At 55.9% G+C, this 11,695-nt stretch overlaps 1 protein-coding gene across 1 annotated transcript; it reads left to right on the plus strand.

Annotated features, from left to right (window-relative positions):
* The first annotated feature begins 2,406 nt into the window (after nt 1–2,406).
* On the plus strand, nt 2,407–7,412 carry LOC123033736 (synaptotagmin-5-like). The gene is made up of 5 exons (XM_044450493.1): nt 2,407–2,419; nt 4,094–4,968; nt 5,246–5,411; nt 5,751–5,917; nt 7,231–7,412. The coding sequence occupies exons 1-5, from the start codon at nt 2,407–2,409 to the stop codon at nt 7,390–7,392; spliced, it is 1,383 nt and encodes a 460-aa protein (XP_044306428.1). The 3' UTR covers nt 7,393–7,412.
* The last annotated feature ends 4,283 nt before the right edge of the window (nt 7,413–11,695 follow it).

Consider the following 11,695-nt stretch of genomic DNA (forward strand, 5'->3'; position numbering starts at 1 on the left):
TGCAATTAGTTTTTTTTTTTTCTTAACTATTTAAAGAAAAAAAAATAAAATGTGATAGCCTAGATGGTGGATAAATAAATACCTCAGACGTTTCCTTCCAGCAAGTGTCTGTATATGTTGTTGGTGGATTTTTTTTCTATCTTACATGTTATCTGAATGTTTATATTCCAATAAACTTCTCTACCTCTTCATATGACTGCTGTGTACATATTTGTCTTGGTCCACTCAGCTGAAAGGCAGCCGTCTGGTTCCACGTTTCTAGCTCCACACCTGGAAAATGTATTCCATGTTGCCCGGGAAAAGGGAATGGGACAGAGTACTGGGGAGCACTTGGGTGGGATCCTGTGATGGAAAGGGGTTTACCGGCAATGCTAGGTGTAAACACAGTTTTTAAGATCCGCTCTGGACACTGAGTTGCGTTATTTCAGGCTGCTTGTCCAGCCTGTTCCTGGGCAGAGAGAGTCCTCCTGCTACTCACTCGAAGGAAATACTCGAATGCGGGGCCTTCTCCCAGTTGGCACCACAACTGCAGAGCTGAGCATCCCAGGAATGCACCGAGCCAAAACAGCTGCAGAGAGAAAGGTTCCGCATAGGGCCTAGGCAAGGAGCATGAACATGGGGGGCATGATGCGCCATTTGGATTGGGGTGGGTTACCTTGTGCCAAATAGGCCTTAATGTGCACATGCCCCTCGTGCGTGTTGTGGTCGTGCCGCCCTGGAGCGTGATCGGTTGTGGAACTGGCATTCGGCAAATGTGACGGCAGCTGCAGTTGTTGAAACGCTTGGCTTTTCTTCCAGCCTCGAGCTTCAGACTCCAAGGGAAACGACCACAGCCAGAACCCTCAAAAATGGTTTGCATATGCAATCTATCGTGTACTTAAATCTTGTTCAAATTGGTAGTACCCATCAATAAATACCCGTGCAAATAATCCCATCCAATATGTCACTTCTGAAGGGCCATCCAAAATCTTGCTGGAGAGCCAAATATTGCACAGAAAGCGCTTTCTCTGTGCAGTATGGATTTTGTCTTGCTTTTTCGGTTTTTAAAAGATGCTGCATGTTTTACTAATGCTAAAGCTACACTCGTAAGCCAAATGCTGACAACATCCTGGTGAGGGTTTGCGACAAAGGAAGCAAACTGGATGCCCAAGAGGGGCAGAAGCCAGTTCCTAAATCTCTTTGTGCATTCATAATTGCGGGGTGGGGGGGGGGGGGAATGCTCATTTGGCTTGTAGTTCTTGAAGCTTGACGCTAGATGGCCCTCCCATCCTTCCTACTTATCTATATTTATACACTGTCCTATGCTCAAAAGCATCTCAGGACGGCTTACGAAAGTCAAAACAAACCAACAATTAACTATGCTTAAAAATATACATAAAACCGACAATCACACATCACAAATGAAAACAAAATAGAATCAAAATCAAAAATAGGAAACTCAAAAGGTGGCTGTAAATAGTTAAAACCAGATTCAACTTCCTAGCACTTGACATGGCGGGCAAAGGAGTTTTCCTTTTTCTGTCCTGCCGGCTTCGTGGGATGACACCCCGTGGATTCCAGCAGAACTGGATCCATGCACACGGCCGTCTAGACGGGGCCCCGTAAGACAATGGCATCCCGGACTTCAAGCACGGGTGCTGAACTTGGGTCAGCCCAGGGGCCATGCTCATTCTGGAGAAGCCCTCGAGGGCCTCTTTCCAGTGCAGGACGGGACAGAAGGGGAAAATAAGGGGAGGCCAGCATGCCTGCCGCTTTTTGCTAAAGCCTTTCCTGCCAGCTTCGGAAGAAGCTTTGGGAGAAGCATTCCAACCTCTAGTTTTGGGGAAACGGCCTCATGAAGGAATGGTGTGGGACCACCCGGGGAGTGCTGGATTTGACCCCTAACCCAAGCTCCTGCCCCCTTGGCTTGTACCTCTGCCCCAAAAAGCGACGGCGGGCTCCACTGAAGAGGCTACCGCATCCCATCCTGCCACGGTGTCTCTCACAACAAGAGTGCCCTCCAGACTTGGTATCTCCCCTCCTTCTCCGCAGCCAAGTCCTTGGGAACAGTTTCGCCCTCCAGGTGCTGTTTTGGCATCCCTCCTCCTCCTCCACCTGCTCTCTGGGGTGGGAACCTGTCCTTTCCCCAGGATAAGAGGGGAGTAAACACTTTCCATCCGTTTGCTCAGCTCTCCTGGCTTGGAGCGCTTTCCTGGCCTCTTGTTCCCACACTGGCCAGGGCCGCCAATCACCCACCTGCCCTGCGCCTTCGGCTGAACTTTCACACCTGCAATATCTCCGAAAGGCGGGGAAAGGCCAGGATGTTTTGCAGGGAGACTCACCTTAGTTCATAGCCGTCTTCTCCGTGTCCGCTCTGTCAGGTCGTTGGAGGACTTCTCTACCCATTCTGCTGATCTCTGGAGAAGGATGGGGGAAACACGTGAGTTGACGAAAGAAAAATGGGAAATACACAAGCGTCCTGGTTTGGGGACATGGAATGGGACACCTACCTTCCTTGGGGCTGGAATCTGTCAGGGAAAAAACCTTCCCTGAAGCTATAAAAGCCACACACAGGCTGTGAAGGAGGATGTTGTCCTACCTTACCTTTGCAAAAGGAGCAGGAGATGCTCTGAGCAGAGCAGCCGCTGCCTCTCGGGCATCTTGGCAGGTGGAGAGTGGGGGGCCGGAGGCGCTTGAGCCTTTCCAAGGGCCAGGACAGGCGCTCTCCGAAGCAGCGTCCGCATCGGGAGAGCGAGCGAGCGAGCGAGCGAGCGAGCGAACACGCCGCCACCGCTAGTGCTGGAGACCCCAGGTGTGGAGCCACGTTTGAAGTAAGCCAATAGAGCACCGACCCTGTGCCATGTGCTTCGGCGGACACTCTGCCTCTCCTCCAAGGCCTCTCCTCGCCATTTTGCCTGCACAACAGCCCTGCAAGGTAGGCGAGGCTGAGAGCTGGCGGCTGGCTCAAGGCCAGCCCAGGAGACCTGAGAGGGAGGCGTGTGGGCCTGGCGGGCCCTCCGGGGAGCCAGCCCGGCGGGCCTCCGAACTGGGCCGCTGCTTCGGGGTGGCCTTGGTGATGGCCGTGGAGAGCTCTTGCTCTGGCGGGGGGGTGTGTGTGGAAGCTTGTGAACTGCACAGAGAGCTTTAGCTATTGGGCTTATAAAAATAAAATGAACCCACAAGAATAAATGCTTAAACATGCTAATCACAGATGCTCTAACGTCTCTCGGTGTGTGTCTTAAAGAGTCTTTTCTCCGAAGGACACCTCTGTGTAAAAGGGGTGTTATGGACAGAAGCGTCCTGTCTCTTTACTGCAGCCTGTGCCTGCAGACTTCAAGGTGGGGGGACAGGTAACCTGGCATAGATTTGGGGGCACAGGCACTGCATCCCCCACTAATTATTCTTTTGCGTTTGAGAAGACATCCTGTGCTTGCGATCATGTGCACAAATTTATCATCACAGAGGTAAATGCAGTTAAGGAACTTGTTTGCCCTATCAATTGTTTTCCTTCCACATTTCAAAGGGAGAAGCTTATCAGTGGCTTTCCTCGAGTCCCTAAACAGCTCTATGGTAAACATCCCAAGTGTTCCCTGTTCGCTTTCCCTCCTGTTCCAGGTGATGAAAAATGTGTGCCCTTGGATTGGGTCGGTCGCTCACATGCCCTCTGTTTATGAAAAGGGCACAGATGCCCATTTTCCCACAAATTTCCCCTCAAACAAACCCGTTCACCCAGAACGCCGGCCTGAGCGGCAGGTGCTGCCCTGAGCAGAACTATTTATTTAGCTTCGGGGGTGAGAAGGAAGGTGGGAAGATAACCCCCAACAGATGCTTCCTGAAGCCTGGAAAGCTGCGCTCCCCCCGGAATATGGCAACCCCAGCGGTGGCTGAGTGGTAGGAAGTCCCGGCTCCCATCCCTGGTAGCCTGGCAGGTAGGGCTAGGAAAGCACCTGTTTTTCTAACCCTACCTGGCAATGCACCTGCGATCGGGAGAGGCCCTGCTGCCAGTCGGTGTTGGCCTGTGGAAGCATAAAGCAGCTTCTCACGTGGCTCCAGGCGGGTCGCCAGCCCGGGAACCGTCTCTCCAAGGGCCGTGTCTTTGTTCTCTTCTGCCCAGCGCACCTGCCAGCGTTCCTGGGAGCCGGCCTCTCCCTCGTCTGCTTCTGCCTCCTCCTGCGCTGCGCGATGCACTGCCATCGGAGCAAGAAGCACTGCCTGCGTGAAAGGCACCTGTGGGCTCCGGTCCAGGCCGTGGTGGATCCAGGGCTGGGTGTTCCTTCCCGCATGTCCGTGGTGGCCATCCAGCAGCGATTCCCGGAGCGCCGAGCGGATGGGCAGGATCCCCGCCCTGCAGCTGTGCCCACCTGCCCCGGCCCACCCGAGGACGTCCTCCGGGGCCACGCCGTCCTGCCCAGCACGCCCCTCTCCCAGACTCCGAGCCCAGTGGTCCAGCCCCCGCCGCGAGGCACCGTCTCGGGTGCCCGCATGCCGGGCGACGCCAGCAGCCTCCTCCCCAGTTCCGGGGGGGGGGGAACCAGCTCCCCCCGGCCCCACACGCTTCCAGGAGGCCCTTCCGGCCCGCTGCTGAAGCCACAGCCGTGCCTGCGCTTCACGCTGCTCTACGTGCCCCCCGCGGCCACGCTGACCGTGACGGTGGTGGGGGTCTCCCACCTGCCCAAGGGCCCCCGGGCGAGCCGGGACTCCTACGTCAAGGTCCGCCTCCTGCCAAAGCCCGCCGCGCCCCGGCGGACCGCCCTGTGCCGCAAAAGCCTGAGCCCCGAGTTCCGGGAGCAGTTCCACTTCGGCCTCCGCAGCCCCGAGGAGCTGGCCAGCCTCACGCTGCGCTTCGCCGTGTATGCCAAGCGATCCCACAGCCTGAAGGACTCGTTTCTGGGGGAGGCGCTGTTCCCGTGCTCACAGGTGGCCTGGAGCCGCGGGGTGTCCGCTGCCTTCGCGCGGGAGCTGTCGGCCACCAAAACCAAGCTCGGGAAGGTAACGGTGGTGCCGTGCACCGTGAGGGTGCCGGGCTAGGGCTTCGGGGACCCGGGGTCTGGACCCCAGTGGGCCGTGCGCGTCCTGGGCAGCTCTGTGCACAGCTGCTGACTTGGGCCTCTGGATGGGTGGGACTGCAACCCGCCTCCAGCATGAGGGGGACTGCGGTCCTGCATCTACCGGGCAGAAAACTGGGCAAGGCTGGCGTCTGTGCCGTCGTTCCGTCTGTCTGTCTACGCGGAGTTGCCTCAACGATCGTTGCCTTCCGCTGTTTCAGTGTCGGAGCCCCCGGGACACGGCCTGTGCCTTGGCAGCCCCCCAGCCCACGTCGGCGGGGCAGCTTTTTCTCCTGCTCCAGTACCAGGCCCTGGCCAGCCGCATCAAAGTTCTGGTCTGCAAAGCAGAGAACCTGGGACGGCTCACCCGCCTCCCGGGGACACCAGGTGAGAGGCTGCAGGCGTACCTGTCCCCTCCAGGTGGAGCTCCGTGTGCTCATGGGGGGGTCTGCTGTCCCACTGGGGCTGCCGGGAGCCCCGAGTTCTGGGGAGTTTGGTTTCTCACCCCTAACCCTGACCCCCCCACATTCAAAATGCCAATGCTCCCCTCTTCATGCAGGGGGCACCCCCAGTTCTGAGCACTCTGCAGACAGCTCCCGACAGCATTCGTGCACCATGATCTGGGAGAGACCTGCTGAAAGAGGGGGCCATGGAGGAGGTCATCCCCCCCCCAAAAAAAATCCCTGGAGCCAACACTGACCTCCTTTCACTTCCTTGCGTTTCTAGACCACAGCGTTCTGGTCCGCCTGTACCACGAGGGCGAGGTTCTCGCCACGAAGGAGACCAAGGCCGTGGTGGGCTACAGCCCCGTGTGGAACGCCCCCTTCCTCTTCAGCATCCCCGCTGGAGACATCTGGGAGCAGCGGCTGTCGCTGGAGTTCACGGTCGTGCAGGTGAGGAGGGACCACGGGGCCTGAGCTTTGCCTGCTCGGGGAGCGCGTGCGGCGTGTCTCCATCGGCCTGCCTGACCCTCCCGTGAAGCATCTGCCACAAGACACCATCCAAGAGAGCAGGTCATCTGTGTACTTGATCTCACCTCTCTGGCAAGCCCCCAAGGCACTGCCCCCCCCCCATGGTCCTAGCAGACCCCTTCTCCATGTTATCCTCACAACAACCTGAAGACAACAGCTGAGTGGAGACCAAAACCGGAGTCTCCGGAGTCCTGGCCCAACACTCTTGCCCCTGGACTGAGCTGGCCGGCCCATGAGCTGATCTGCAAATTGGGTGAGACTTAAGGGTGCGGTACATAATTAATGCATTACATAAATATTATGATTCTTATTATCATATTTTAAACCCACCTGTTCCCAGTTTTGGGGCTCAAAGCATTTCACAACGTTAAAAATGTATACCATTAAACCACTGATAGAAATATATAAACATTAACGATATAATGAAATTAGTGTTTAAATTATAAACATACCCAAATGAAAACATAGAAACAGAGCGGAGTCAGAAGGGTCCTCCGGGGCCATCTAGTCTGACCCCCGGCTCCAGCCAGCTCTGCTCATGACATGCCCGCCATGTGCACATCCAGCCTGTCCTAAACATTACTGTAAATTTATACACATTTATATACAACATACTATATTGAAAAGAGATCTCCAAGTCAGCCTTCCCCCACCTGGAGCCTCCCCATCTATGCTGGCTGGGGGATAATGGGAGTTGTAGTCCAACATATCTGGAGGGCAGCTGGTTGGGGAGAGGTCTCTAATTGCTTTAGGCTGCGAATCAGAAATTAAAACCCAGCCAGTACCAAAGTTCACCAGTCCAGATGTCTAAAATATTAAAAACACAATCCGTACTAAGCAACTAAAATGGGCAGCAAAGTCAATCCGTTAATTCACCAAGTCCCTGTGGTTGTGAGTGTGTTATGAGTCGTACGCAGTGTGACAGCTAGCTAAGGTCAGGGGTCCCCTTTAGATAGCAAAGGAGGTCTGGTAACTCTGATAAGAAAGTGTTTCTGCACATGTGTAGAATCCCCTATTTTAAGTCTTCTGAAACTATCCCAACCCCAGGAAAAAACGGTGTTTGCTCCTGTCCTTCAAGAAGAGGGTGCCTTCCCCCGGCAGCCCAACAAGGAGAGGACCGTCCTCTGTACAGGACGACCCCTGGCCACCAGCCCCCGATGCTCCTGCGGCTTGTGGCTGGTGCGTCCGCTAACCCTCCCGTTTTCCTCCTTCCGCAATCCTCCCGCGTGGCCCAGGCTCGCCTCTGCGCCTGGACCTGCACCGTGGGCCGAGTCCTGATCGGTGCTGATGCCCCAGGGATGGGGCAGGTCCACTGGAAGGAGATGTGCAGCCGGGGAAACGTGGAATCCGCCCGCTGGCACGCGATCCGGCCGGACAGGCCCCAGCTGAGCCCGTGAGACACACGCCTGGCGTTTCCACAAGCTGCGGGGTTTTTCGCTCGCCACGGATGCGTCCTTTGGCCGGCGCCTGGAAGCAAGAAAAGCTGGAGCCAACGAAACGAATGTGTGTCTGTACGATGTGCGGAACTGCAGGGAGCTCAGCCCGGGATGGCAGGGACCAGGCAGCGCGATGGAGAATCCCAGCCGGCGGCGAGCGGGATCAGGTGAGGAACGTTTGGAGTTTTCCAAAAGCACCTGCAACGCTCACTGGACTGCAGTTAAAGAAGGAAGGGCAAACAGGTGGAGTTTTCTGCTCTGGGGGGCTGCATCTCTTCTTCCTCCACAAAGCTGGCGTGCCCCCGCTTGGATGCCATGGGGTCACCTCCAAGACCCCCACAGCGGCTTTGGTGGAACATTATCTGCACAGGTGCCAACACGCAGCAGTGCCAAATCCGGCAGCAGCTGGGCAGAACGTGCCCCTCGGAGAGGTGGAGGTGGGACAGGAGCTCCCAACGCCAGGCCGGTGGTCGGCCTGATGCTGTGGCAGCAGGGACGAAATTTCGCGGTGCTTCATCCCTGCAGAATGAAGCAGGTTATGGCGAGAGGAGCTGCTCCGTTTCCACACCGCGGTGTCAAAAGTCGGACTGTGAGCCCCCTAGCAAAGTGACATTGTGACCAGCAGGGTCCTTTTAATGGGGAGGGCGATCGAAAGGGCACAGCAGCTCTGGACTTTGGGTTCGCTCGTTGCTTTCAGAACTAAACCAAAACCAGAAAACAGAGCGATGAGATGGTATTTCCGTTTTCTTTCAGGAATTGTGAGGGAGCCGTGACTATGGGGTGGCATAGAAATGAAATTAATACTTCTACTAGTTTATAATACACTTTAATCTGGTGGGCTACATATTCATTAGGAGCCCTATGTATCGTTATATATAGCAAATATATTACTGTTCTTAGTGATAGTTGTGCATAATTTCCATGTATTTATCCATATGTAAACCCTCCTAAAGACCATCCTTTCAGAATTCAAAAGCAGGAAGTTTGCCTAGTTTCTACAGGACGAATATATTTTGTAAATAATAATCGTATTGCTGTCAGTGAACCACGCTGTTTATTTTCCAATCAAATTTATTTCATGTTTTTAAAGCCCTGTATGGAAGGCCAGGGGTGGCAAATGTGGAATCTCCTCACATTCTGCTTTGTCCTCACAACAAGCCTGTGAGGTCGGTTTGAGAGCAGGTGACTGACCCAAGGACTCCTTGCCACGGTGAAGAATGAAAACAGCACGTTGCTAAGAGAAGAGCGAGCTCCAGCCAGGCTTCCAAATAGGCTGCATACCATTGCTCAATGGCTGAAATACCTTCCAGCCAGGTGATTTAGCGACTGAAGGTGTGCTCAGGTGAAGAATTGTCTTGAAGGGCTCCAGTGGGAAACAACAATAAAAATATAAATACATGTAATGGAAAAGGTCTTTCAGTGAACTTTATGGCTGTGGGTGGATTTGAACTCGGCTCTCCTCGCTGCTAAGCCGACACTCGACTCAAGGTGCCTTTGCTCCGAAGCGCTCGCCCTTTCCTAGCAGGAATGATCGCTGCTCGTATTCACGAGTCACCGTCTTGGAAGTCTGCTCTACTCTTTGGCCAAGTCCCGATTATCTCCGTGCCACTGCGATCTTGGTGGGCAGCGAAGCGACGCCGGACGCGGGGCTTGCACAGGTGAGGGCGGGCCCGCAAGCCAGGCGTCCTCGATTGGTTTTGGGATGGGGCCCCTTTGGGAGCTGGGCTGCGTTCACAGAAAGGTGCCTGGCGTGGCGGGGCCCCAAACACTCCTTTTGCAGAAGCCAAACTGCTAAGCCTAAAAAGAGCGTGAATCGACGGAGGACCCAAGTGTCAAGCAGAGGCAGGGACCTGAGCGAGACGCAAAGCTGCTCCTGAGCCCAAAGGCAGGGCTGGGAAGCCGCGTGTCCCCTTGCGGCAGGCCAGCCTCCCAGCCCCAAATGAAAACCGTGAAGACGTTGGGCACGAGGAGGGGCCAGACCAGCGGGTCCCGCATCAGGGTGCGACGCTGGTTCTCCCCACACTCCTGAGCGGAGCCCTGAAAGCGGCCCCGTCCCAACGCGATCGCTCCCGCCACCCACAATATGGCCAGAAGGCTGGGTCAGGCCCGGCCCGGCCCGGCCCGATCGTTTGGCGGAGGGAGGCAGGCACCGCAGGGCCAGGCGTGAGCCCTCTCAGCTCCCCTGCCATGGCCAGCGCCACGGAAATACTGGCTGGCTGCCCCGCGGCCTCTGCTGCACGGCAAGGGCGAGGGCGCCGCCTTGGTCTCCCTCGTCAGAGCTTCTCTGCCTTCAGCTCCTTGCAGGTGGTACAGTCCACGCAGAGGAAATGGGAAAGCGACAGACGGACCCCAAGAGGCCCTGATTAGCAGCAGCAGCAGCATCCTTGAAAGCGTTCGAGTGGGACATTTCGACACGCGAAGTGGAGGGTTGCCTTCCCGCAGCTCGCTGTGGGTGCAGGAGACCCGCTCGGGGCCCCTCCTGTGCAGCAGCTGTTCAAGAGTGGCCCTGCTCCGGCAGGCCCCCTTTCCTCAGTTGCCTGGGGGCTCGGGGCTCGACTTAAAGGGGGGCCAGGCTCTCTGGAGCCCAAAGGGCCGGGGGGACAAGAGTAAGGCCCCTTCACCCTCCGCAGACCCCCGGGGGTCCTGTGCAGGAGGCCTGGCCCCAGTTCTCGCCTGGCCCAGGAGCGACTGCGGGGGTGAATCTGCAGACCTCGGGGACGGCGGACCCCCGGCGGTGGGAGTGGGGGGGGCGAGGCTCTGCTTGTCCCTGGGCCCGGCGGGAAGGCACAGCCCTGGCAAACCCTTCTGCAGGTTGCCTCCGCCGTGCAGGGAGGCTGCGGGCTCATCGCTCTGGGGCAGGGGCCCCGGACACTGCAGCTCCTGCCCCTGGTCGAGGGAGCGCCTCGGCTCGAGTCGGTCGGCGGGGCCCCGTTCCGGCACGTGCTTGGAAAGTCTACGGATCTCTTGGATCTGCTGCTGGAACCGCAGTTTGGCTGTTTGTGGGGTGGGAGGCAAACAGGAACAGCACGTTAATATTTATTTAGGAAGTGCATATCCCGCTCCAGAAATTCCAGGAGTCTTTCAGCCAAGTAAATCACATTCCAAATCAAAAAGAAATGCAGTCTAAAGCTATGCAAGATGCCTGAACTTTCGGCAGAAAATCAGACTTGTGGGGATAAGACTGAGAGGAGGAGGAGAATGATGCAAGCCATGTTGAGTTCATTGTAAGAAAAAAGTGTAATATTTATCTAATAAATAAAGGAATAAATTCCCCGGAAAGCAGGGGCACTTGGAAAGAGTCTTGCAAGAGGTTCCCAGTGAAGTCTACAGCAGGAAGCCAAGACAAGCCGTCCACAGAAAGGAGGGTCTGAGAGGGTCTTAGCCCCAGGGGTGGAGGCTCCAAAAAGCTGAGTCCTCAGTAAGGGCTGGCAGGGGAGGCAAAGGAACTTTGGGGGGGCGGGCGCTGCACAGCCCAATAGGAAGAGCTCTGTGGAGCAGGCCAGGGGTCCGCCGAGGCGAGCACTCTCTTTCTCAACACGACCTTGGCGAGCCCTAAAGCAGGCTGAAAAAGCGCCCTCGCTGTTGCTGGCCATCTCCAAGGTCTGCAGGCTCTATTTGGCGACCACAGCGATTCTGCCTCATTCTCCCTTAGGGGAATTATTGTAATGGCTGCCCCCAGATGGCATAATGCGAATAGGGCGGCTTTTATACAGACTTAATCAATAATAATAATAAGCAAACCAAGTTATTTCTGAGGCATGGATTACAACCACATTGTGAAGTCATGAATTTCACAAATTAGCATATCCCATGGCATGATGCTGTGCTTGCTGATCGTTTGTCCTTTCTGCAGACCGTCACTGTTCCTTAGCAGGGGCAATTCAGCCTTTTAGGAAAGGGCGCAGAAGTGAAGAAACCAAACTGTGGCAGTTGGGAGAGGAGGCGAAGCCAAAGCGATGGGATGCATCCATCTGGGGGACACAGCAGAGACCCAAACTTGGCCTCCAGGGAGACCAGAGTCGTCCTGAAGTTCAACACCTGAGATCTGCAGGGGATGTTCTCCCACTGCAGCTAAGTGGGGCATGCCAGAAAGCTGAGAAATACAGTCCCACCTCCTGGTGTAATTATCCTCCATACCTTTCATCAAGCTTTCGTTCTTCTGCTTCAGGGCCTGGATCTCAGCGGCCATGGAGGAGATCTGGGAGGGAGAGGTGGAATAATAGCTCGAGAGACCCAGTGCGGAGGAGCGGCCTGAGCACTGGAC

Source organism: Varanus komodoensis, unplaced genomic scaffold (assembly GCF_004798865.1).
Source record: "Varanus komodoensis strain SLA01 unplaced genomic scaffold, ASM479886v1 scaffold67, whole genome shotgun sequence".
NCBI lineage: Eukaryota > Metazoa > Chordata > Lepidosauria > Squamata > Varanidae > Varanus > Varanus komodoensis.

Coding starts and splice junctions, on each gene's coding strand:
- LOC123033736 (XM_044450493.1), top strand. Junction 5,412..5,750: donor CCGCCTCCCGGGGACACCAG/GTGAGAGGCTGC, acceptor TTGCGTTTCTAG/ACCACAGCGTTCTGGTCCGC. Junction 5,918..7,230: donor TGGAGTTCACGGTCGTGCAG/GTGAGGAGGGAC, acceptor CGCGTGGCCCAG/GCTCGCCTCTGCGCCTGGAC.